This window comes from Salvelinus alpinus, chromosome 31, assembly GCF_045679555.1.
Source record: "Salvelinus alpinus chromosome 31, SLU_Salpinus.1, whole genome shotgun sequence".
NCBI lineage: Eukaryota > Metazoa > Chordata > Actinopteri > Salmoniformes > Salmonidae > Salvelinus > Salvelinus alpinus.
In genome coordinates this window covers 22,622,374-22,649,293 of record NC_092116.1, presented here as the reverse complement: position 1 = coordinate 22,649,293, position 26,920 = coordinate 22,622,374, and the positions used below count along the sequence as shown (strand labels likewise).

Sequence of the window (26,920 nt, the reverse complement as noted above, 5' to 3'; positions counted from 1 at the left end):
TCATATAGCCTCGGCACCTCCATAAAGCTGAGTGACTCAGTCATATAGCCTCGGCACCTCCATAAAGCTGAGTGACTCAGTCATATAGCCTCGGCGCCTCCATAAAGCTGAGTGACTCAGTCATATAGCCTCGGCGCCTCCATAAAGCTGAGTGACTCAGTCATATAGCCTCGGCGCCTCCATAAAGCTGAGTGACTCAGTCATATAGCCTCGGCACCTCCATAAAGCTGAGTGACTCACTCATTCATGGCTTTGGATCAAAATAAATAAGTAGCAACATTCTTTCTGATAGTCTTTAATAAAGAAATATTTTGGTTATCCTGACATGGACACCATGTATTATAATAGTCCATTATGGGCTATTAGCAAGACAATAGACTCTTGCCAACACCTCTCTGTATTTTGATACTTTGTGCAAGGCAAATGATCAGCATTAAAAACTTCCTGGATGGGGCCTCCCGAGTGGCGCAGCTGTCTAAGACACTGCAATGCAGTGCAAACTGCGTTGCTACAGATGCTAGTTCGATATCCGTGCCGGCCGCGACCGGGAAACCCATGAGGCGATGGTGGACTTTTGGTTTCTCTCCCTCTGAGAACAGAAATAAATTATTCTAAATAACAAGCTGGCTATTTTTACAAATGAGTAATAATGTCTGACCCCATGTTCAAGAATGGCCTTTTTCTGGCTCACTTTAAGTTATTTGAAAACTAAATCATCTCCAAAAGGGGGGGTGGGCATTGCTGCGGGGACCCCCACCCCGCCCGACTGGGTAGCACGGAGCAACACTTTTAGGGGCATTGCACTAATAATGGCGCTGACTAGGGAAATGTTCCCGCTGTTCTTATAGCCCTACTAGCATGACAATATACTCTTTACAGCCCGGCTACTGTACGTGTGAAAAAACAACAACTTGCAATGTATTTGATACTTAACTACTCTAAAGTGTTACATTTCTAACTCAAAACAGCAGTACAGTATTTCTTCAACATCTTTATGCTTTCGTCAATAAAATAACGAGAAAAAGTGAGGAGGCGATTCCATGGAACATGGTTTATGAATTGACATGCAACTTTCCGTTCCTCCTGAAAGCCCTTACAGTCAAATTCCTTCTCTGCGTTGCTGCAGTTGCTACAGATGCTGATTCGATACCCGTGCCGGCCACGACCGGGAGACCCATGAGGTAATGCACAATTGGCCCAGCGTCGTCCGGGTTAAAGGGGGGTTTGGCCGGCTGGGATGTCCTTGTCCAAAAACCAACAGATGGAGAAAACCTACACCAGTCGAGCAATTCATTTCAACAATAATATTCATTTTAATTTGACTTTACAAACAACAAGAGGGCTTAATTGGAGTCTGTCACTTCTGAGCCTAGACCTATATAAAATAAGTTAACTGGCTGAGGTAGGCTATGAGGCTTAACATCCTTAACAGCCTAATAGAAGTAGGATTTTTTTTATTAGACCTACTTACAATTGCAACTGGTCAAAAATGTAGCATCCTACATAAAACAATTATTTAAATAAAAAAGGCTGTCTGTGTCGGGATTAGCCTGCTCTTGTAACGACAGAACAAACAGAACACACTGTCATCTGGAGATGTAAATATCCCTGGACAACTTCTCACAATAATATTAGAATTTACTAAATACAGTCAGATAGGCCACTAAGTTACTGACTCAATGAGAAAAGTTGCATTTCCCATCGGACACAATCTGGTGGATGTCAGGTTTGATGGATGGATGTTATTTTGATGTGCAGGCAGTTCTCAATTGACTTATGTGAAAGCCGGTTCCTGTCGTGAGTCTATATTGCACTCATAGAGGAAAAAGAGGACTCACAGGTGTAAGTCGATCCAAACATTGTTAGGAAATAAAATGCAAGTATCTTTATTGTGCTGTATTCCTCTGAGCATGCCACCCAAAACGCACACAAGGACTCGGCATTTTGGGGAAGGCCCTTTCCTGTTTCAGCATGACAATGCCCCCGTGCACAAAGCGAAGTCCATACAGAAATGGTTTGTCAAGATCGGTGTGGAAGAACTTGACTGGCCTGCACAGAGCCCTGACCTTAACCCCACCGAACACCTTTGGAATGAATTGGAACGCCAGCTGCGAGCCAGGCCTAATCGCCCAACATCAGTGCCCAACCGTATTAATGATTTTGTGGCTGAATGGAAAAACAAGTCCCCACAGCAATGTTACAACATCTAGTAGAACGCCTTCCCAGAAGAGTGGAGGCTGTTATGACAGATAAGGGGAGACCAACTCCATATTAATGCTCATGATTTTGGAATGAGATGTTCGACGAGCAGGTGTCCACATACTTTTTGGTCATGTAGTATAAATTGTTCCTGATGGTCGCTAGTATTAGTGTATCATAGTAGACTAACGTTGAGCAATATTTGGGACATGTAGCCTATTTGAATCATTATGAAACTCAGACCACACATAGCAGGCTAAACCTGGAGCCATACAAGCTAGAACCGCCACTGTGCCTGGCGCACGGTTCACAACGACCGGACCGTACAGTTCCATGATTAGTGAGAGTTACGATAGATTTAAAGGATTACTGTTCAACCCCTATTATACACTTCTTTCCACCTGCCAATATTTCATGGATTGAACTTGAATATGACAACTTTCAGGTTGAATTAAACCGCTTTATTTTTTATTCATTAATATATTTTGTCCGTGAAGGCTCTCCAACCCATTTGTTTTAGGATTCATACATACTTTCCTAACCCAAAAATGTGACAAAATTATCTACAAGATCAGAGTATTTCTTTGTTTACCATTTGATGCTGAAACAGACACTAAGATGACATCCTTTCATTGATCCCTTGTCACGTTCTGACCTTAGTTCCTTTGTTATGTCTTTATTTTAGTTTGGTCAGGGCGTGAGTTGGGGTGGGCATTCTATGTTGTTTTTCTATGTTTTGTTCTGTTAGTAGATTTCTATGTATTGGGCCTAGTATGGTTCTCAATCAGAGGCAGGTGTCAGTCGTTGTCTCTGATTGGGAGCCATATTTAGGTAGCCTGTTTTTCATTGTGTGTTGTGGGTGATTATATTTTCTGTTCTGTGTTTTGTTTCACCGTACAGGACTGTTCGTTTGTCGTTTTATTGTTTTTGTTCAGTGTTCATTATTCGTATTAAAACAATATGGACACTTACCACGCTGCGCATTGGTCCTCCTCTTCTTCCAACCACGACAAGCGTTATATCCCTATTTTCGGAACCCTTTCTCTCAATGCATTGTAGTCTGTCGACAAAGTTCTAATTAAAAGTACACCGTTCTTAATTAAAGGGATGGATTGAGATAAATGTACTGAAAACCCTATTAACTGAGAACTCCATGAGAAAATCTGTTGGCCAGCAATGGTCGACTTACATTTATTCAGCACCTTCAAGGGAACCACACGTGCAAAGCTCATTACGCACCCACATAAGGTAAGTCTGATTACCAAATACTGAGAAGTGCTTAATTAAGAAAGGCATCATTTCATAAGTAGGAATCGTACCCCAAGGGACCAGCTTCTACATTCTGAATGTCTGTGAGAGAATTTTGCAGAACAGAAAGTTTGCCATCAAAGTGAAAAATAAACACAATCGTAGTGAATTTCAGCTAACTACTCATTGAACACATAGCTGCTTTACTGTCATTCTATTAATTTAGACGTTTTTTAAATATTTTACAGCCACTTTATGAATTTTCTGACCGCTAATCACTGTTATAATGCTAATCCTGTAAAATCCAGCAACGACGCTGGTCCCATGATTTTGTTTATTTTCTAACGCTTCCACATGGAGATAATACGTTGTCTTAACCTTCCCCTAATCAACCTAGCTACATGACAGGATGTTGCATTAATATGAAAGAGAGGAGTGGTTTGATAAAAGATTGGTAATGTTACAGGCTGACCCCATTGCAGACGTTGCATTGCATCAACCAATGGTTGCGTTTTCCTCACAGTCCGGCATCAGGTTGCTAAAAAAAGTGATGTTTTAGACAGCTGCTCCACTCGGGAGGCCCTTCAAGTGATGTGGTTATTTTATATGTTTAACACTTATCGAGGCGTTGTGCGATCTGGCAGGCGTCTGCAATGCAGTCAACCTGGAACATGGCCAATTACAACCACTACAACACTTTTTATTGTTGTCATATCTCCCAGGAATTTCAATAATTCAAATTATTTAGTTTGCAATGACAGCAACAAGTCAACAAATAAATAAACGATAAGGTATTAAAACAGGGTTCTTCAACTGGTGGCATGCAAAGCGTAATTTGGCCCGCGGGTGATTTATTTGTTCTCCAATATTTTAGAGCAACAATGTTGTTGTTTTTTACCTGAACCAGGTTTTCCTTTAGGATTTTGGCTGTGCTTAGCTCTATTCCGTTTCCCCCCCCCCTTCTTTTAAACTCCCTACTCCTTGCCGATGACAAATATAAGCATGACATGATGCAGCCACCACCATGCTGGAAAATATGAAGAGTGGTACTAAGTGATGTTTTGTGTTGGATTTTCCCCAAACATAACACTTTGTATTCAGGACAAAAAGTACATTTCTTTGCCACATTTTTTACAGTTTTACTGTAGTGCCTTACTGTCACGATCGTCGTAGTGAGGAGACCAAGGCGTAGCGTGAGAGAAATACATCTTCCTTTTATTTGACGAAGACGTAACACGAAACGAAACACTCTTACAAAACTAACAAAACAAACAAACGACCGTGAAGCTATAAACGAAAGTGCACACACAAGCTACTAACGTTCAACATAGACAATTACCCACAACAGTCTAATGCCTATGGCTGCCTAAAATATGGCTCCCAATCAGAGACAATGAATGACAGCTGTCTCTGATTGAGAACCATTCAGGCAACCATAGACATACCTAGACACCTAACCCTAACCCTAACCCTAACCCTAACCCTAACCCTACACTCAACACAAACCCATACACTCTACCAAAACCCCCTATACCATACAACCACCCAAGACGAGACAAATACACACAAACATCCCCCCTGTCACACCCTGACCTAACCAAAATATTACAGAAAACAAAGATAACTAAGGCCAGGGCGTGACACTTACTGCAAACAGGATGCATGTTTTGGAATATTATATTGTACAGGCTTCCTTCTTTTCACTCTGTCATTTATGTTAATGTTGTGGGGTAACTACAACGATGTTGATCCATCCTCAGTTGCCTCATATCACAGCCATTAAACTCTGTAACTGTTTTAAAGTCACCATTGGCCTCATGGTGAAATCCCTGAATGGTTTCCTTCCTCTTCAGCAACTGAGTTAGGAAGGACGACTGTATCAGTGTAGTGACTGGGTGCATTCAAAGTGTAATTAAAAACTTCATCATGCTTAACCCTCCTGTTGCGTTCGTTTTATGTTAATGAATTCTGTGTTCCAGGTCCAAAATGACCACCCCATTATAGCTGATTATATTAAAGCTTATCTTATCACAAACATCCCCCCTGTCACACCCTGACCTAACCAAAATATTACAGAAAACAAAGATAACTAAGGCCAGGGCGTGACAGTACCCCCCCCCCCCCCCAAAGGTGCGGACTCCGGCCGCAAAACCTGACACAGAAGGGGAGGGTCCGGGTGGGCCTTCCTACGGCGGCGGCTCGGGTGCGGGACGTGGCCCCCACTCCACCATAGTTAATACCCGCTTTGGTGGCTCTGGCAGATCCTGACTGACTGGCGGCTCTGGCAGATCCTGGCTGACTGGCGGCTCTGGCAGATCCTGGCTGGCGGGCGGCTCTGGCAGATCCTGGCTGACTGGCGGCTCTGGCAGATCCTGGCTGGCGGGCGGCTCTGGCAGATCCTGTCTGGCGGGCGGCTCTGGCAGATCCTGTCTGGCGGGCGGCTCTGGCAGATCCTGTCTGGCGGGCGGCTCTGGCTGCTCCTGTCTGGCGGGCGGCTCTGGCTGCTCCTGTCTGGGGGACGGCTCTGGCTGCTCCTGTCTGGCGGGCGGCTCTGGCTGCTCCTGTCTGGCGGACGGCTCTGGCTGCTCCTGTCTGGCGGACGGCTCTATCGGCTCGGGACAGACGGGCGGCTCTGACGGCTCGGGACAGACGGGCAGCTCTGACGGCTCGGGACAGACGGGCAGCTCTGACGGCTCGGGACAGACGGGCAGCTCTGACGGCTCGGGACAGACGGGCAGCTCTGACGGCTCGGGACAGACGGGCAGCTCTGACGGCTCGGGACAGACGGGCAGCTCTGACGGCTCTGGGCAGACGGATAGCGCAGGCGGCTCTGGGCAGACGGACAGTGCAGGCGGCATTGGGCAGACGGCAGACTCTGGCCGGCTGAGGCGCACAGTAGGCCTGGTGCGTGGTACCGGAACTGGAGGTACCGGGCTAAGGACACGCACCTCAAGGCTAGTGCGGGGAGCAGCAACAGGACGCACAGGACTCTGGAGACGCACAGGAGGCTTGGTGCGTGATGCCGGAACTGGTGGTACCGGGCTGGATACACGCACCATAGGGCGAGTGCGTGGAGGAGGAACAGGGCTCTGGAGACACACTGGAAGCCTGGTGCGTGGTGTTGGCACTGGTGGTACTGGGCTGGGGCGAGGAGGTGGCGCCGGATATACCGGACCGTGCAGGCGTACTGGCTCCCTTGAGCACTGAGCCTGCCCAACCTTACCTGGTTGTATGCTCCCCGTAGCCCGACCAGTGCGGGGAGGTGGAATAACCCGCACTGGCCTGTGTAGGCGAACTGGGGACACCATGCGTAAGGCTGGTGCCATGTATGCCGGCCCGAGAAGACGCACTGGAGACCAGACGCGTTGAGCCGGCTTCATGGCACCTGGCTCAATGCCCAATCTAGCCCTGCTAGTGCGGGGAGGTGGAATAACCCGCACCGGGCTATGCACACGTACAGGAGACACCATGCGCTCTACCGCATAACACGGTGTCTGCCCGTACTCTCGCACTCCACGATAAGCATAGGGAGTTGGCGCAGGTCTCCTACCTGACTTCGCCACACTCCGTTGTAGCCCCGCCCCCCAATAATTTTTTGGGTTTGACTCGCGGGCTTCCAGCCTTGCTTCCGTGCTGCCTCCTCATATCGCCTTCTCTCGGCTTTAGCTGCCTCCAGCTCTTCACGAGGGAGGCGATATTCTCCCGGTTGTGCCCAAGGTCCCTTACCATCCAGTATCTCCTCCCAAGTCCAAGAATCCTGTATGCGCTGCTCCTGCTGCTGCTTCTCACGCTGCTTGGTCCGAGTTTGGTGGGTAATTCTGTCACGATCGTCGTAGTGAGGAGACCAAGGCGTAGCGTGAGAGAAATACATCTTCCTTTTATTTGACGAAGACGTAACACGAAACGAAACACTCTTACAAAACTAACAAAACAAACAAACGACCGTGAAGCTATAAACGAAAGTGCACACACAAGCTACTAACGTTCAACATAGACAATTACCCACAACAGTCTAATGCCTATGGCTGCCTAAAATATGGCTCCCAATCAGAGACAATGAATGACAGCTGTCTCTGATTGAGAACCATTCAGGCAACCATAGACATACCTAGACACCTAACCCTAACCCTAACCCTAACCCTAACCCTAACCCTACACTCAACACAAACCCATACACTCTACCAAAACCCCCTATACCATACAACCACCCAAGACGAGACAAATACACACAAACATCCCCCCTGTCACACCCTGACCTAACCAAAATATTACAGAAAACAAAGATAACTAAGGCCAGGGCGTGACACTTACTGCAAACAGGATGCATGTTTTGGAATATTATATTGTACAGGCTTCCTTCTTTTCACTCTGTCATTTATGTTAATGTTGTGGGGTAACTACAACGATGTTGATCCATCCTCAGTTGCCTCATATCACAGCCATTAAACTCTGTAACTGTTTTAAAGTCACCATTGGCCTCATGGTGAAATCCCTGAATGGTTTCCTTCCTCTTCAGCAACTGAGTTAGGAAGGACGACTGTATCAGTGTAGTGACTGGGTGCATTCAAAGTGTAATTAAAAACTTCATCATGCTTAACCCTCCTGTTGCGTTCGTTTTATGTTAATGAATTCTGTGTTCCAGGTCCAAAATGACCACCCCATTATAGCTGATTATATTAAAGCTTATCTTTTTATCAACTTAAGTTCTTGTGAACGTTACATGTTTTGAACTTCTATTTGCTATTTATGGCCTGTAAGCCTCATTTACCTGAGCTCATACAACTCGTTTTTGAGTTTAAAAAAAGCAGAATGTATGGATTATTTTGACTATAACAAATACTCAGATGAAACATGTTGTGCTATTTATCACAGATCAATCAATCAAATGTATTCATAAAGCACTTCTTACATCAGCTGATGTCACAAAGTGCTGTACAGAAACCCAGTCTAAAACCCCAAACAGCAAGCAATGCAGGTGTAGAAGCACGGTGGCTAGGAAAAACTCCCTAGAAAGGCCAGAACCTAGGAAGAAACCTAGAGAGGAACCAGGCTATGAGGGGTGGCCAGTCCTCTTCTGGCTGTGCCGGGTGGAGATTATAATAGAACATGGCCAAGATGTTCAAATGTTCATAGATGACCAGCAAGGTCAAATAATAATATTCACATTAGTTGTAGAGGGTGCAACAGGTCGGCACCTCAGGAGTAAATGTCAGTTGGCTTTTCATAGCCGATCATTCAGAGTATCTCTACCGCTCCTGCTGTCTCTAGAGAGTTGAAAACAGCAGGTCTGGGACAAGGTAGCATGTCCGGTGAACAGGTCAGGGTTCCACAGCCTCAGGCAGAACAGTTGAAACTGGAGCAGCAGCACGACCAGGTGGACTGAGGACAGCAAGGAGTCATCAGGGCAGGTAGTGTTCAGGCATGGTCCTAGGGCTGAGGTCCTGAGAGAGAGAGAGAGAGAGAGAGAGAGCATACTTAAATTCACACAGGACACTGGAAAAGACAGGAAATACTCCAGATATAACAGACTGACCCTAGCCCCCCAACACATAAATTATTGCAGCACAAATATTGGAGGCTGAGACAGGATGGGTCGGGAGACACTGTGGCCTCGTCTGACGATACCCCCGGGACAGGGCTAAACAGGCAGGATATAACCTCACCCATTTTGACAAAGGACAGCCCCCACACCACTAGAGGGATACCTTCAACCACCAACTTACTATCCTGAGACAAGGCCGAGTATAGCCCATGATGATCTCCCCCACGGCACAACCCAAGGGGGGGCGCAAACCGGACAGGGCGATCACGTCAGTGACTCAACCCACTCAAGTGACGCACCTCTCCTAGAGACGGCATGGAAGAGTACCAGTAAGCCAGTTACTCAGCTCCTGTAATAGGGTTTGATGCAGAGAATCCCAGTGGAGAGAGGGGAACAGGCCAGGCAGAGACAGCAAGTGTGGTTCGTTGCTCCAGAGCCTTTCCATTCACCTCACACTCCTGGGCCAGACAACACTCAATCATAGGACCTACTGAAGAGATGAGTCTTCAATAAAGACTTAAAGGTCAAGACCGAGTCTGTGTCTCTCACATGGATAAGCAGACCATTCCATAAAAATGGAGCTCTATAGGAGAAAGCCTTGCCTCCAGCTGTTTGCTTAGAAATTCTAGGGACAGTAAGGAGGCCTGCGTCTTTTGACCGTAGCGTACGTGTAGGTATGTACGGCAGGACCAAATCGGAAAGATGGGTAGCAGCAAGCCCATGTAATACTTTGTAGGTTAGCAGTAAAACCTTGATATCAGCCCTAGCCTTGACAGGAAGCCAGTGTAGAGAGGCTAGCACTGGAGTAATATGATATTTTATTTTGGTTCTCGTCAAGATTCTAGTAGCCGTGTTCTAGCAGCCGTTAACGGGATCGATATGACAACAGCCAGTGAAAGTGCAGGGCGCCAAATTCAAACAACAGAAATCTCATAATTAAAATTCCTCAAACATACAAGTATCTTATACCATTTGAAAGGTAATCTTGTTGTTAATCCCACCACAGTGTCCGATTTCAAAAAGGCTTTACAACGAAAGCACCACAAACGATTATGTTAGGTCACCGCCAAATCACAGAAAAAACCTAGCCATTTTTCCAGCCAAAGACAGGAGTCACAAAAAGCACAAATAGAGATACAATTAATCACTAACCTTTGATGATCTTCATCAGATGACACTCATAGGACTTCATGTTACACAATACATGTATGTTTTGTTCGGTAAAGTTCATATTTATATCAAAATATCTCAGTATACATTGGCGCGTTATGTTCAGTAGTTCCAAAAACATCCGGTGATTTTGCAGAGAGCCACATCAATTTCCAGAAACACTCATAATAAACGTTGATCAAAGATACAGGTGTTATACATGGAATTTTAGATCCACTTCTCCTTAATGCAACCGCTGTGTCAGATTTCAAAAAAGCTTTACTGAAAAAGCAGAGCTCAGAGCCCAATCAAGACAATAAGAAGCTAGTGGTTAGAGCGTTGGGCTAGTAACCGAAAGGTTGCAAGTTCAAATCCCCGAGCTGACAAGGTACAAATCTGTCGTTCTGCCCCTAAACCAGGCAGTTAACCCACTGTTCCTAGGCCGTCATTGAAAATAAGAATTTGTTCTTAACTGACTTCCCTAGTTAAATAAAGGTAAAATAAAAAAATATATAACCACAGGTGTACAGAAGTTAAATAAAATTCCCGAAAATTATCAAAATGTATTTTGTGCGTTCAGATGCCCTGTGTGGACAAAGTCATGGAACCTTATGACAATCAGATTAAATTAACTACATTTTTCGGATGGTCAGGTTGGACGGAACATAATCACAAATCATTTGTAGACTTCAACTTGACCACAAGAATCTCAGATATACGTAATACTTGACTAAAACAATCATTTCAAACCTGGCTTACATTTGTGTTTCACATATCTTCAGAAAGTATTCACACCCCTTGACCTATTGCACATATTGTTGTGTTACAGTCTGAATTTAAAATGGATTACATTGAGATTTTGTGTCACTGGCCGGAACACAGCAGGAGTGTTCTGGCAGTACTTAATGTCAAAGTGGAATTATGTTTGTAGAAATGTTTACAATTTAATAAAACATGAAAAGCTGAAATGTCTTGAGTCAATAAGTATTCAACTTGTTATGGCAAGTCTAAATAGGTTTTGGAGTACACATTTGCTTAACAAGTCACATAAAAATTTGCATGGACTTACTCTGTGTGCAATAATAGTGTTTAACATGATTATTGAATGACTACCTCATATCTGTACTCTACACACACAATTATCTGTAAGGTCCCTCAGTCGAGCAGTGAATTTAAAACACAGATTCAACCACAAAGACTAAGGACATGCTGATCTCTGGTGGTCAAACCAGAGTCGTACACCCAACATCTCCGTGACCAAAGGATCTCCACGATCAAGAACAGCTCAATCGTAAATATAATATTTTTCCCGAATGAGTGCTTATTAGAGTGCTTAGGATTTGATTCCAATGAGCGTAATTCCTTTGTCTCTCTTCCTCCCCCCTTCCTCTCTCTGAAATCGCCATCGTGTTATAACCAAACTGTCATGTTTTGTTAGTCTTCTAGAGAATGAATTTACTGTATAATGTTAGTATGCTTTGTGTGTTCTGTACCGGTTTCATTAGTGAGTAAATAAATAATTGAGCCAATTTGTGTATCGCTGATTCATAAATAAAGTAGGGTTCGTGCAGACTACAAAAAATAACTATGTTCAAGACGAGACTGACCATGGTAGATATTCATTAATAAGCGACTGTTATCTGTGATATGAAAATATCTCAGGAGAATTCAATTCGGGAGATAGTAACTCTTTAAACAAAATTTTCCCGTGATGGTCCCGACTTCCTAGTTAATAAATGTTTACATGATTAGTTTAATCACGTTATAATTAACCATAGAGTTACATTAGAAGTGCCCTTCCAAGAAGGCTCAAGGTAATTTGCCACAGATAAATGTCACGGATCCCTCCGGAACTGTGTCATTACACACACCTGGTCCCCATTCCCACTGATTGTAATTGTATAAATGTGCCCTTTGGTTCACCATTTGACTGTTGATTATTGTTCCCATGTCCGTTGGTCGTGTGAATACCTATGAGTTGTCTCAGCCTGTGCTGCATGTTCTGTTCATTTTGTATTACGGGTCTCGTCCCGTGATCTATTCCTCCGCCTGTCTCCAAATCGTGTATACCAGTGTGAAACAAAATCTTAGCTAGCAGTCATCATGAATCAAGTCGACAATCTACTGGCAAATCCTTTTTAATCCTTGTCAATGGAGATAAATATTGAAGATAAATTATGTATAAAACATATCAGTGCTCAACGGCTATTGGACATGAACATTACACACAACAAGTTGGAAATCGCAAATTCAGCCATGAGTGGTTTGTGCCTCACGCTAATAATTTGGTCTATTTGCCCCTCTTAATTTCACATACTGTTCTTACTTGATGGTGCACATGCAGCCTATAACCTGTTTTAGAGAAATGTTTATATGCTCATATGCCCAATTTATTTATCCTAAGACTCTAACTTGGTGTACAGGGAGAACACTGTAAGAACGCCCCATGTTCTGAACTCGGTCGCTGTACATTTCAAAAGTGCTAAACAAATAGTTATATTGACTACGTCTGTCCTAGCTCGCTCATTAATGTCGTAATCGAAATTATGGATCGCCTCTTATCCGCTTGTTGTCCCCTTATGCCACAGTTTGTACATCTCAAGTGTCATTAGAAACCACATTTGTTTAAGCAAGTCAGCAATATCAGCTATGTTTTTTTAGAATGCAGTAAATTAGGCTGAATGAAGTGTTTCGCTGCCAGACAAGGCTCCGCTGATAGCCAGGTGTAGCAGTGGTAAGGTGTTGAGACTGCTGTCGGGACAGCTTTATGTAGGCCTTAACAGTTTGTGGGCACCGTTTGTCCCTGTTGTAGTGCAATTAATATATTGTTAAGTGTTGTGTTTTATAGTGGCTTTGCTGGCATGCATCCCACTTTCATTTATTTTTGCCCCACCATGATTTACATGCTGGAATCGCCACTGGCTGGGATACACAGTAGCAGATATCTGTCATTACATCTAAACCAGGCCCCTGTAACTGACTGAAAATGGCCACATCAATACACCAAGGTGAGGGTTATACTGATACCCTTAGTTTACTATAGTATGTTTAGCAGTAGGGACTCTAGGTATTTCAACGTAGGTAAAAACGACATGTGCTATCAAAAGTGTGTGCTTTTATAACAGGTTATTAATAACAGTCAATAACATGCTATTGTCACGGCTGTTGTCCTCCTCTTCCTCAGATGAGGAGAGGAGAGAAGGATCATCAGACCAAAATGCAGCAGTAGGGAAATAGGCCATCTTTTTATTTAACACGACGATGGCAACACGAAACAAAACACTTTCAAATATACAAAACAAGAAAACGACGTTGACGAAACCTGAACATAAACTTACATAACTAAACGTAAACTCACGGACAGGAAACAGACGACATCAAAATAAACGAACAGCCAAACAGTCCCGTATGGTACATACATTCGACGACACAGGAGACAATCACCCACACACAAACAGTGAGAACACCCTACCTAAATATGACTCTTAATTAGAGGAGAACGCAAAACACCTGCCTCTAATTAAGAGCCATACCAGGCAACCACAACCAACATAGAAACAGATAACATAGACTGCCCACCCAAAACACATGCCCTGACCTAAACACATACAAAAACAACATAAAACAGGTCAGGACCGTTACAGAACCCCCCCCTCAAGGTGCGAACGCCGGGCGCACCAGCACAAAGTCCAGGGGAGGGTCTGGGTGGGCAGTTGACCACGGTGGTGGCTCAGGCTCTGGACGCTGCCCCCACACCACCATAGTCACTCCCCGCTTCTGTCTTCCCCTCCCAATGACCACCCTAAAACTAACATCCCCTAAATGAACGGCCAGCACCGGGAGAAGGGGCAGCACCGGGACAAGGGGCAGCACCGGGACAAGGGGCAGCACCGGGACAAGGGGCAGCACCGGGACAAGGGGCAGCACCGGGACAAGGGGCAGCACCGGGACAAGGGGCAGCACCGGGACAAGGGGCAGCACCGGGACAAGGGGCAGCACCGGGACAAGGGGCAGCACCGGGACAAGGGGCAGCACCGGGACAAGGGGCAGCACCGGGACAAGGGGCAGCACCGGGACAAGGGGCAGCACCGGGACAAGGGGCAGCACCGGGACAAGGGGCAGCACCGGGACAAGGGGCAGCACCGGGACAAGGGGCAGCACCGGGACAAGGGGCAGCACCGGGACAAGGGGCAGCACCGGGACAAGGGGCAGCACCGGGACAAGGGGCAGCACCGGGACAAGGGGCAGCACCGGGACAAGGGGCAGCACCGGGATAAGGGGCAGGTCCCGGCTGAGGGACTCTGGCAGATCCCGGCTGAGGGACTCTGGCAGATCCCGGCTGAGGGACTCTGGCAGATCCCGGCTGAGGGACTCTGGCAGATCCCGGCTGAGGGACTCTGGCAGATCCCGGCTGAGGGACTCTGGCAGATCCCGGCTGAGGGACTCTGGCAGGTCCCGGCTGAGGGACTCTGGCAGGTCCCGGCTGAGGGACTCTGGCAGGTCCCGGCTGAGGGACTCTGGCAGGTCCCGGCTGAGGGACTCTGGCAGGTCCCGGCTGAGGGACTCTGGCAGGTCCCGGCTGAGGGACTCTGGCAGGTCCCGGCTGAGGGACTCTGGCAGGTCCTGGCTGAGGGACTCTGGCAGGTCCTGGCTGAGGGACTCTGGCAGGTCCTGGCTGAGGGACTCTGGCAGGTCCTGGCTGAGGGACTCTGGCAGGTCCTGGCTGAGGGACTCTGGCAGGTCCTGGCTGAGGGACTCTGGCAGGTCCTGGCTGAGGGACTCTGGCAGGTCCTGGCTGAGGGACTCTGGCAGGTCCTGGCTGAGGGACTCTGGCAGGTCCTGGCTGGACGGCTCTGGCAGGTCCTGGCTGGACGGCTCTGGCAGGTCCTGGCTGGACGGCTCTGGCAGGTCCTGGCTGGACGGCTCTGGCAGGTCCTGGCTGGACGGCTCTGGCAGGTCCTGGCTGGACGGCTCTGGCAGGTCCTGGCTGGACGGCTCTGGCAGGTCCTGGCTGGACGGCTCTGGCAGGTCATAGCAGGACGGCTCTGGCAGGTCATAGCAGGACGGCTCTGGCAGGTCATAGCAGGACGGCTCTGGCTGGTCATGGCAGGACGGCTCTGGCTGGTCATGGCAGGACGGCTCTGTAGGGAGGAGAAGGAGAGACAGCCTGGTGCGTGGTCTAGGCACTGGCTGCGCTGGAGAGGAGGAAACAGCAGGAGAGAGAACCCGGAGAGACAGCCTGGTACGGAGGGCTGCCACCGGAGGACTGGTACATGGAGGTGGCACCGGGTATACCGGACCGTGAAGGAGGACACGTGCTCTTGAGCACCGAGCCTCCCCAACCTTACCAGGTTGAATGGTCCCCGTAGCCCTGCCAGTGCGGCGAGGTGGAATAGCCCGCACTGGGCTATGCAGGCGAACCGGGGACACCACCTGTAAGGCTGGTGCCATGTACGCCGGCCCGAGGAGACGTACTGGAGACCAGATACGTTGGGCCGGCTTCATGGCACTCGGCTCGATGCCCAACCTAGCCCTCCCAGTGCGGCAAGGTGGAATAGCCCGCACTGGGCTAAGCACGCGTACTGGGGACACCGTGCGCTTTACCGCATAACACGGTGTCTTACCAGTACGACGCCTTCTACCTCCACGGTAAGCACGGGGAGTTGGCTCAGGTATCCTACCCGGCTTTGCCACACTCCTCGTGTGCCTCCCCCCCAAGAAATGTTTGGGTCTGACTCACGGGCTCCCAACCGCGTCGCCGCGCTGCCTCCTCATACCAGCGCCTCTCAGCCTTCGCTGCTTCCAACTCCGCCTTGGGACGGCGATATTCCCCTGGCTGAGCCCAGGGTCCTCTACCGTCCAGGATCTCCTCCCAAGTCCAGAAGTCCTTGTTGCTCTGTTGAGCATTCCCTTGCCGCTTGGTCTTAGCGTGGTGGGTGATTCTGTCACGGCTGTTGTCCTCCTCTTCCTCAGATGAGGAGAGGAGAGAAGGATCATCAGACCAAAATGCAGCAGTAGGGAAATAGGCCATCTTTTTATTTAACACGACGATGGCAACACGAAACAAAACACTTTCAAATATACAAAACAAGAAAACGACGTTGACGAAACCTGAACATAAACTTACATAACTAAACGTAAACTCACGGACAGGAAACAGACGACATCAAAATAAACGAACAGCCAAACAGTCCCGTATGGTACATACATTCGACGACACAGGAGACAATCACCCACACACAAACAGTGAGAACACCCTACCTAAATATGACTCTTAATTAGAGGAGAATGCAAAACACCTGCCTCTAATTAAGAGCCATACCAGGCAACCACAACCAACATAGAAACAGATAACATAGACTGCCCACCCAAAACACATGCCCTGACCTAAACACATACAAAAACAACATAAAACAGGTCAGGACCGTTACAGCTATTAATTATATTACAGCGAGTAAGGGACTTTCAGAGACAAATACAAACAGTCATTTCCACAAAGATGATAGCCTTCCCAGAAATATCTAAAGCTATGTGAAGATAAAGTTAATCAAATATTCATTTATTAAACAAAATATTGGGATGACAGATTATTTGTTAATTATTACATGGATGAATTCATTTTTTTAGGTTATTTGGTTGTTTACTGGATAGATACTGTACATACATTGTCTGGCGATTTCATTCCTTAATATCTATTGTGACTTTAGATCATCTGTGGGAATGTTTGGATTGCAACCTTTTTGTTGAGGAGAGGATTAAATATTATTATTCTGAAAATATGTATTTGTCACGTTCCTGACCTTATTTTCCCTTATTTTGTATGTATTTAGTATGGTCAGGGCGTGAGTTGGGGTGGGTTGTCAATGTGAGTTTTCTATGTTGGGTTTTTTGTGTTCGGCCTGGTATGATTCTCAATCAGAGGCAGCTGTCAATCGTTGTCCCTGATTGAGAATCATACTTAGGCAGGCGGGGTTTCACGTGTGGTTTGTGGGTGTTTGTTCCTGTGTTAGTGTTTCGCCACACGGGACTGTTACGGTAGTTTCGTTTGTTGTTTTATATCGTGTATTGTTTTCGTGTACATTAAATTCATGGAAACCTACCACTCTGCAAATTGGTCCTCCGATCCTTCTCGCCTCTCCTCGTCCGATGAGGAGGACGACTTAGACTGCCGTTACAGTATTATTCTACACTCATGGCTCTTAGCTGTTGTTTCTATTATTTAAAAATGTTTTAGACAGCTGAAACTAAATTTAGTGCTCTGAATTGCCCACAGAGCTCTGAGAACTGGATTGCTCTAGATGCCTCAGTGTCTACGGAACATAAGAACCCAATCTACAGGTAAAAAACTTGGACGTTCTCCCCTTTCTCAACCATAAACTGTACAAACATATCACGGTCCCAGCTTTGATGCACCTGTACTGACCTCGCCTTCTGGTTCACCCCAATACCATCAAGAAGGCGACTTCAGTACAGGTTCATCAAAGCTGGGACAGAAAGACTGAGAAACAGCTTCTATCTCAAGGCCATCAGACTCCACCCAGTACCCTGCCCTAAACTTAGTCACTGTCAAAAGCTGGCTACCACCCGGTTACTTATCCCTGCACATTAGAGGCTGCTGCCCTATGTTAATAGACGTGGAACACTGGTCACTTTAATAATGTTTACATACTGTTTTACTCATTTCATATGTAGATACTGTATTCTATTCAAGGCCGTCCTATTCCATAATTGCTGAACATATACTATTCTATCCACATACTGTCCATAATGTCTATACATCCCATCACACTGTAATGTTGGAGCTAGGAACACAAGCATTTCGCTAAACCCCGATAACATCTTCTAAATATGCGTATGCGACCAAAGAAACTTGATTTGATAAAAGTTTCAACTGAATCATTTCCTGATCTCTCTTTTGACGTACGTAACAAGACGTTTTTCAAGGACAACTTTTTTCCATCTTCGTAACATTGCAAAAATCTGAAAATTTCTGTCCAAATATTATGCAGAAAAGTTAATCCATGCTTTTGTCACTTCTACTGTAGATTAGACTACTGCAATGCTCTACTTTCCCGGCTACCCAGGTATAGCAGTAAATAAACTTCAGTTAGTGCTAAACACGGCTGATAGAATCTTGACTAGAACAAAAAAAAATTGATCATATTACTCCAGTGCTAGCCTCTACACTGGCTTCCTGTCAAGGCTAGGCCTGATTTCAAGGTTTTACTGCTAACATACAAAGCATTAAATGGGCTTGCTCCTACCTATCGCTCCGATTTGGTCCTGTCGTACATACCTACACGTACGCTACGGTCAAAAGACGCAGGCCTCCTTATTGTCCCTAGAATTTCTAAGCAAATAGCTGGAGGAAGGGCTTTCTCCTATAGAGCTCCATTTTTATGGAATGTCTGCCTATCCATGTGAGAGACACAGACTCGGTCTCAACCATTAAGTCTTTATTGAAGACTCATCTCTTCAGTAGGTCCTATGATTGAGTGTAGTCTGGTCCAGAGGTCTGAAGGTGAACGGAAAGGCACTGGAGCAATGAACCACCCTTGCTGTCTCTGCCTGGCCAGTTCCCCTCTCTCCACAGGGTTAGAGGCAGAGAATCCCGGTCTCGGGGGCTAAGTCACTGGCTTACTGGTGCTCGTCCATCCCATCCCTAGGAGGGGTGCGTCACTTGAGTGGGTTGAGTCACTGACGAGATCTTCCTGTCTGGGTTTAGCGCCTCCCTTGGGTTCGTACCGTGGGGGAGATCTTCGTGGGGGAGATCTTTGTGGGCTATACTCAGCATTGTCTCAGGGTAGTAAGTTGGTGGTTTGAAGATATCCCTCTATTGGTGTGGGGGCTGTGCTTTGGCAAAGTGGGTGGGGTTATATCCTGCCTGGTTGGCCCTGTCCAGGGGTATCGTCGGACAAGGTCACAGTGTCTCCTGACCCCTCCTGTCTCAGCCTTTAGTATTTATGATGCAATAGTTTGTGTCGGGGGGCTAGGGTCAGTCTGTTATGTCTGGAGTATTTCTGCTGTCTTATCCGGTGTCCTATGTGAATTTAAGTATGCTCCCTCTAATTCTCTCTCTCTCCCCTCCTGGAGGACCTGAGCCCTGGGACCTTGCCTCAGGACTACCTGGCCTGATGACTACTTGCTGTCCCCAGTCCACCTAGTCGTGCTGCTGCTCCAGTTTCAACTCTTCTGCCTGCGGCTATGGAACCCTGACCTGTTCACCGGACGTGCAACCTTGTTCCGGACAGGCTGTTTTCAACTCTCTCTCTCTACCGCACCTGCTGTCTCTAACTCTGAATGCTCGGCTATGAAATGCCAACTAACATTTTTACCCTCTACAACCACTGTGATTATTATTATTATTTGACACTGCTGGTCATCAATGAACATTTTAACATCTTGGCCATGTACTGTTATAATCTCCACCCGACACAGCCAGAAGAGGACTGGCCACTCCTCAGACCCTCCTCGGAGTTTCTTTAACCTTTATTTAACTAAGCATGTCAGTTAAGAACAAATTCTTATTTACAATGACGACCTACACTGGCCAAACCCGGACGATGCTGGGCCTCTAGCACTGACTTGCAGTGCCTTAGACCGCTGCACCTGTAATGAGCACGAAGGGGGACAGAGAGCTGGGTTCAAGCGCAGGGTGCAGCAGGTGTTTAGTGTAAAGGATCACAGGAGGAGGCAGGTAATCGGGTCCAGCAGGAGGTCATGCACAGGGGGTCGAAAAAGGCAACAGTACAGGCAGGGAAAAGGCTAGTAACTTTGTCCGGGAGATCAGGCAATAGGTTGATAACAGGAAATCCGATAGGCTAAGGTACAGGCAGGGAATAGGCAAAAGGGGTCGTTAGTGAGGCAGGCAAAAACGATCATACACAGGAAGAGAAAAGTACAGGAAAAACAGCGCTTCGAATAGAAGTGTATCACAAAACAAACAATACCTCACAAAGATGGGGTGCAAAGAACTGAACTAAATAGTGTGTGATAATGACATACAGGTGTGTGAATTGGTGATCAGAATTCAGGTGATTGGGATCTGGAGAGTGAGCTGCGTTCAGGGGATCTATGTGTTTGAGAGTGTGAGTTGGAAGCAGATGTTACAGCGCCACTCGGAAGCCATGGTTGCTTCTATTTCAAGTATTTATTCAACCAGGATTATCCTCTCTCCGCAGCACACAAAACGTTAAAACAAATCCGATCAGACACACATAAAACAATATTAAGAATAAAACGGAATTGAAAGTATACAGTGTACATTATAATTCTCAGGACATCCTGTCCTTCTGATGGTGACCATTCTGAAGACCCTTCCGTACGGTCTGAAGTCCTATCGAAAATGTATGAAATCCAAAACAAGATCGCAATGTATCCAGAATAAACTAAGAATTATCAGAAATGTAAATAACCTTGTGTCAGAAGAAACTGTAGGCTCCATTTCAGTCTTCAGCTATAGTTTTATAGTCTCTCTTTCTCATTCTCTCTCTTTCTTTCTCTCCTTCTCTCTGTCTCTCTGTTAAATATGTTGTCTCAACAGGAAATAGTCCTGAGATATGTCAATCTACCAAATGTATTTAAAGTGTTTATAGAAGATGCAGATTTTTACTTCAGGATGGAACTAATCCCTAAACTGAAAGGGGTAAATCACACGGGCCCATACAATATGGAAAGGTTAGAATAATATTATCCAGTGATTTGTATACAGTACATGTCCTCAGATATAATTCCAATGTGTGTTTAAAGTCATACAAGTCATATGTAAAAGGAATAGTAATTTATTTGTTTATTTGCGTTGTTTTTGCATAAGTAATTTTTTAACTTATTTTGTACATAATGTTGCCGCTACCATCTCTTATGACCGAAAATATCTTCTGGACATCAGGACTGCGATTACTCACCACGGACTGGAAGAATCCTGTCCAGTTTCCTAGCAAACATGCAATCTATGGACAATAAAATGATGACTGACGTGGAAGATTAAACTACCAACAGGGGCCTGTTGCACAAAAGTAGAATTAAGACATCCGGGATAAATGACTCAGCTGAGCTCAATGAAGCCAAAACATGTGCGTCCAGGCTTAATTGGTTGCACAAAGACCAAGCCAGGATGAGCAGACACGGATTCATTAAGCCAGGTGAAACCAATCCTGGATAGGTGCGCGCTCACGGCTCACTCAAATAGACCCCGCCACAGATCACAGATTAACTGATTTACCATGGCAACTAGAGCCGCGTACTTTTCCCCGTCGGAAGCACAAATCCTCATGGAGGCATACGAGGAGGTAAAATATATAATTAAGAAGAAAGGCAACACCGCCACAGTGATAAAGCAAAGAGAAAAAGCGTGGCAAAGTATTGCAGACCGCCTGAATGCGTAAGTAGTGCACAATTACACACTCACCGCTCCGCTGAAACATCACAATTACAATTCAAATATTTAATTCACATCTCCAAAAATGCAGTTGTACTGTAATTATGAAACGGTTAAATTTTTAATTGAAATGCACTGCAGATATGAGTGAAATTGTGTAAAGTAACTCCATCACACTGTATAAAGCTATGATAAATTTTTTGATATTTTTACTGAAAACAAGACAAAAATACCAAGTAATTTTTTGCAGTGTGACTCCATTAAATGTGTGTGTGTGTGTGTGTGTGTGTGTGTAGATTAAACATGAACGGGCCAAAACGGACATGGCAGCAGGTCAAAATCAAATACAAGAACATTCTGCAGAATGGTATGGTCCCTGACTAATATTTAACAAAGCACAAGCATATATTGTACCCAGAAGGTGCCTGCTCACACATTGTCTGTACTGTTTTAGCAGTGAAAAAGAATACCCACAGACAAGGCACGGGTGGTGGGTCACCAAAGGCTGACCTTACCCCAGCAGAGGACATGGCCTTGGAGCTAAATAAAGGCAGGCCCGTCTTAGAGGGGATCCCTGGGGGGAAAGAGACGAGCATAGGTTCCTCCCAAGATGCCACCCGCTTCATTCAAGGTATGTCCTTCCATCTCTACATGGGATACAACCACATTCATATTGAATCAATTTGGACTGTCTGACTTTGGTTTACCTATTGCCTTGCAGTGTCTGGCAGCACTGTGTTCCTGTTAGAGCCACCAGCACAAGCACCAGACGATGCTGATCCAGTGAGTACTCCATCAAAGGCATACTGTAGGCCTGGCATGTCTTGTCTACTAGCTTCAATATGAATCCGATTAAATGTGATAGGGTGAAGGCCCCAGTGCAGCAGCAACAGCACATGATGGAGACGATGATGAGGAGGAGACCATCTCTCTGGATTCCAGAAGGCATGAGGTATCATGTTAAGACTGTGAAAGTACTATTTACTCTACAATGGTGAGGAGTCCTCATCAAAATCAAAAAATCTAATTTCTTTTACAGGACCCAGATGCTATACAGTGGGAAAACCAGCCTGGCAACATAGTGCGTATTAATAAAAGGACACCACATCCTGCCAAATTCCAGCTGCGCTAATTGTATTGTGTTCACAGAGCTCACAAGCTATCAGAAAGTTGTATGGCAACCACCTCCGGCGCCAAATAGAACTGGCAGACATAGACATTCAGTACAAGAAGAAAAAGATGGAAAATCTTGCACTGGAGTCCGAAATAAAAAAGAGGACAATTAGGAAACTGGACCTTGAAATAAAAAAACTTGAGAGGGAGGTGAGATATGCCTTCAATGTACACTGTATGCTAACTGTAACACAAATGTATTAATCATTATTTTTCTTTCCTCCCCCAGCTCCAAGAAGATGACACAGCTCAAAATAAAAATTAGGTATATTCTCGTAAAGTCAAGTGAGCCATGACATATGAGCTCTTATTGTGAGCACACAGGACGGTGGCATCTTTCTAAGGTTTTTTTTTATTTTCCCAGCAATCAGTACAACCAAGTCATCGTTATAAGGCATCGCCCTCTTTTGCCCACCCCCCCAGCACCAGGTGTGGCCACTAGCCTATATGAAGGCCCAAAATTGTGTGTTCCTTTCTGCTCTGACAATGGCATGCCCATTCGTGCGAGATGTGGTGGATGAAGAAGCACTTGTGCTGAGGAGAGCCTTCAGGCGAGAAAGGGTCTTCAGGGACCGGTTGGACCCACTGGCCTTCCCTGATGACCATCTATATGAAAGATACAGGTTTTCTGCAGATGGCATCAGGTATCTATGCAGACTACTGGGTCCCAGGATTAAGCACCGCACTGCACGGAGCCATGCACTGAGTGTGGAGCAAATGGTTTGTGTGGCCTTGCGCTTTTTTGCTAGTGGAGCCTTCCTGTACTCAGTGGGGGATGCAGAACAGCTGAACAAGGCCACAATTTGCCGCACAATAAGGAGTGTGTGTCTGGCTATCAAAGCATTAGCAGATGTCTTCATCTCCTTCCCTGGCCACAGAAGACTCTGTGACATCAAAGAGGAGTTCTATAGGATTGCAGGTAAGAGGATCTACAAATTACAGGACAACTGTTAACACATAGTAGGATACTCATTACTTTGTGTGACAGGTTTCCCCAATGTCATTGGTGCAGTGGACTGCACACACATAAGGATAAAAGCCCCCTCAGGTGCCCATGAGGCCGATTTTGTGAATAGGAAATCCTTTCACAGCATTAATGTTCAGGTGAACATAACTTTTTGATATTGTCCATTGACGAACACTCTGCATTGCCAGTGATGTGCATTGATTGGTGTAATATTCCTCATCTTATGATTTCAGATGGTCTGCAATGCTGACTGTGTGATCAGCAATGTTGTGGCAAAATGGCCTGGCTCAGTCCATGACTCCAGAATCTTTCGGGCCTCTGAAATCTATCAGTGCCTATCACAAGGTAAGCCACACAACCCCTATTTATAACCATCATGGCTGTGTCAAGAATATCACTGTGTTTATGAGGTAGTAATGATGAGATTTTGTGTTGACAGGTGAATTCTCTGGTGTGTTGCTGGGAGACAGGGGGTATGGCTGCCAGCCTTTTCTCCTGACACCTTTCACAGACCCCCAGGAAGCACAGCAGGCCTACAACCATGCCCATGCCAGGACCAGGGCCAGAGTTGAAATGACCTTTGGCCTCCTGAAGGCACGCTTTCACTGCCTTCACAAATTAAGGGTCAGCCCTGTTAGGGCATGTGATATTACTGTGGCTTGTGCTGTCCTCCACAATGTGGCCTGCCTGAGGAAGGAGAGGGCCCCCAGAGTGCCACCAGCCATGGACTGGGACAATCCGGCAATCTTCCCTGATGACGACAGTGGTCGGCTGCTGAGGGACCAATATGTGTTGAATTATTTTAGTTAGTATGTGTGCTTTCAATTTTGGTTAAATATGTCCTGCGGTGGCAGAGGAATTTGGGTTTTTTTGGGTTCGTTTTTTGACGAATTTGGCCTCTTATGATGTTTGTGCGGTATACTGTGTGTAATACAAGGCTGCAGGGAGGCTACTGCATCCATTCATTTGTCTGTTCAGTTGATGTGTATGGATTTGTCCTGCATTTATTTTAGTGTGCAGACATGCAGGGTGTGTTATATACAGACCTTTGAATGTGTATGTATCATTTTGTATAATATGCTTGGATTCTGTGCTTTCCATCTTGTAGAGTCACTGTGACTTCAGTTTCGAAAGGAGCTGATGGTTTACCTGCTTTGTTTTGTCCTTATTCAATAAAGGAACATAATGTTACACATTGTGTTTTTATATTCATATGGAATGTGTATTTGTTTATATGACAGAGTACTAGGGCCACACTGAAGAAAAAGGATAAAGTCATAAATTTATGAGGCTGGTTCTTTCTGCAGAAAAGCTACATATTGTTTTTACAGTTTTGATACTTATGACAATGTGATACTTAATATTCTGGCACATCAGCATGTCTTTGTTTATGAAACCATACTGAAGTACAATTTCACGAAATGCCCCACATCTGTCATTTTAACAACTGTCCTCCTTTAAAACAACTGGTTACAATATTATGACTTGTGTTTTTTTCCCCTCTGTGGCCCTAATATTCTATCATTTTATATATAGCCTTATAGTCTATGGGAAACTGTAAATTATCTAATGATAGCAACATCATCTAAAAATCATTTTTTATCCAAAATCATTGAAATTAATGATCACAAATGTTTAAATAATAACAGTGGGTCTAGTTATATGTGATAACAATGTATAGTGAGCAGTGAAATAACTATTGGTTTCCATTTGTGGTGACTGCTGACTGACATTAGGGATGAGATTAAATAGATCCTGGAATTTAGCCTGGTCTGGAGCAGGCTAGCTCCACAGAATAAATCTCCATGGTAATTTATACCATAACATATCCTCCTGCCCCCTATCCATCTTTAGTGCAACCGGATTACGGATCAATTGAGCCAGGATCACCAAGATATCCTGGCTTAATCCCTTATCCTAGTTTTGTGCAACAGGCCCCTGGACATTCAAAACTGTAACATCTTCTGCTTCACAGAGTCGTGGCTGAATGACGACACTATCAGCATACAGCTGGCTGGTTATACGCTGCACCGGCAGGATAGAACAGTGGCGTCTGGTAAGACAAGGGGCGGCGGACTATGTATTTTTGTAAATAACAGCTGGTGCACGATATCTAAGGACGTCTCGAGCTATTGCTCACCTGAGGTGGAGTATCTAATGATAAGCTGTAGACCACACTATCTACCTAGAGAGTTTTCATCTGTATTTTTTGTAGCTGTTTACATACCACCACAGTCAGAGGCTGGCGCTAAGACAGCATTGAAAGAGCTGTATTCTGCCATAAATCGAATCAAATCAAATCAAATTGTATTAGTCACATGCGCCGAATACAACAGGTGTAGATCTTACAGTGAAATGCTTACTTATGAGCCCCTAACCAACAATGCAGTTTCAAAAAAAATATGGATAAGATTAAGAGATACAAATAACAAGTAATTGAAGAGCAGCAGTAAAATAACAATAGTGAGACTATATACAGGGGGGTACCGATACAGAGTCAATGTACGGGGGCAGTGGTTAGTTGAGGTAGACTGTACATGTAGGTAGAGTTATTAAAGTGACTATGCATAGATGACAACAGAGAGTAGCAGTGGTGTAAAGAGGGGGAGAAGGGGTGGGGGGGCAATGCAAATAGTCTGGATAGCCAATTGACTAGATGTTCAGGAGTCTTATGGCTTGGGGGTAGAAGCTGTTTAGAAGCCTCTTGGACCTAGACTTGGTGCTCCGGTACCGCTTGCCATACGGTAGCAGAGAGAACAGTCTATAACTGGGGTGTCTGGGGTCTTTGCCAATTTTTAGGGCCTTCCTCTGACACTGCCTGGTGTTGAGGTCCTGGATGGCAGGCAGCTTAGCCCCAGTGATGTACTGGGCCATATGCATTACCATCTGGAGTGCCTTGCGGTCGGAGGCCGAGCAATTGCCGTACCAGGCAGTGATGCAACCAGTCAGGATGCTCTCGATGTTGCAGCTGTAGAACCTTTTGAGGATCTCGGGACCCATGCCAAATCTTTTTAGTTTCCTGAGGGCTAGGCTTTGTCGTGCCTTCTTCACGACTGTCTTGGTGTGTTTGGACCATTCTAGTTTGTTGTTGATGTGGACACCAAGGAACTTGAAGCTCTCAACCTGCTCCACTGCAGCCTCGTCGATGAGAATGGGGGCGTGCTCGGTCCTCTTGTGAGCGACGTTCAGAATCAAAACGCCAAACGTATGGTCGTAAACAAAGTATACAGGGGATAATAACAAACATAGAATGCCAAACGACTTA

At 45.7% G+C, this 26,920-nt stretch overlaps 1 protein-coding gene across 4 annotated transcripts; it reads left to right on the top strand.

Moving 5' to 3' along the window:
* Positions 1 to 21,142: 21,142 nt before the first annotated feature.
* On the top strand, positions 21,143 to 24,869 carry LOC139561492 (myb/SANT-like DNA-binding domain-containing protein 4). Of its 4 annotated transcripts, XM_071378633.1 has the most exons (11): positions 21,143 to 21,518; positions 21,812 to 21,882; positions 21,970 to 22,146; positions 22,237 to 22,298; positions 22,381 to 22,467; positions 22,555 to 22,596; positions 22,665 to 22,838; positions 22,918 to 22,953; positions 23,053 to 23,607; positions 23,889 to 24,000; positions 24,095 to 24,869. In XM_071378633.1, exons 1-8 carry the CDS (start codon positions 21,361 to 21,363, stop codon positions 22,951 to 22,953), a joined length of 807 nt encoding a protein of 268 aa, XP_071234734.1. In that variant the 5' UTR covers positions 21,143 to 21,360; the 3' UTR covers positions 23,053 to 23,607; positions 23,889 to 24,000; positions 24,095 to 24,869. The 4 variants fall into 4 exon arrangements, with proteins under 4 accessions (XP_071234734.1, XP_071234733.1, XP_071234731.1 ...); XM_071378632.1 differs by having other exon boundaries at positions 22,665 to 22,953; XM_071378630.1 differs by having other exon boundaries at positions 22,665 to 23,607.
* Positions 24,870 to 26,920: the final 2,051 nt, after the last annotated feature.

What these genes read in the sequence shown, in the direction of transcription:
- LOC139561492 (XM_071378632.1), top strand. Translation starts at nt 21,361, where the DNA reads ATGGCAACTAGAGCCGCGTACTTTTCCCCGTCGGAAGCACAAATCCTC. An exon ending in CAAGAACATTCTGCAGAATG is followed by an intron (nt 21,883 to 21,969) that starts GTATGGTCCCTG and finishes GTACTGTTTTAG; the next exon opens with CAGTGAAAAAGAATACCCAC. An exon ending in TGGATTCCAGAAGGCATGAG is followed by an intron (nt 22,468 to 22,554) that starts GTATCATGTTAA and finishes TTTCTTTTACAG; the next exon opens with GACCCAGATGCTATACAGTG.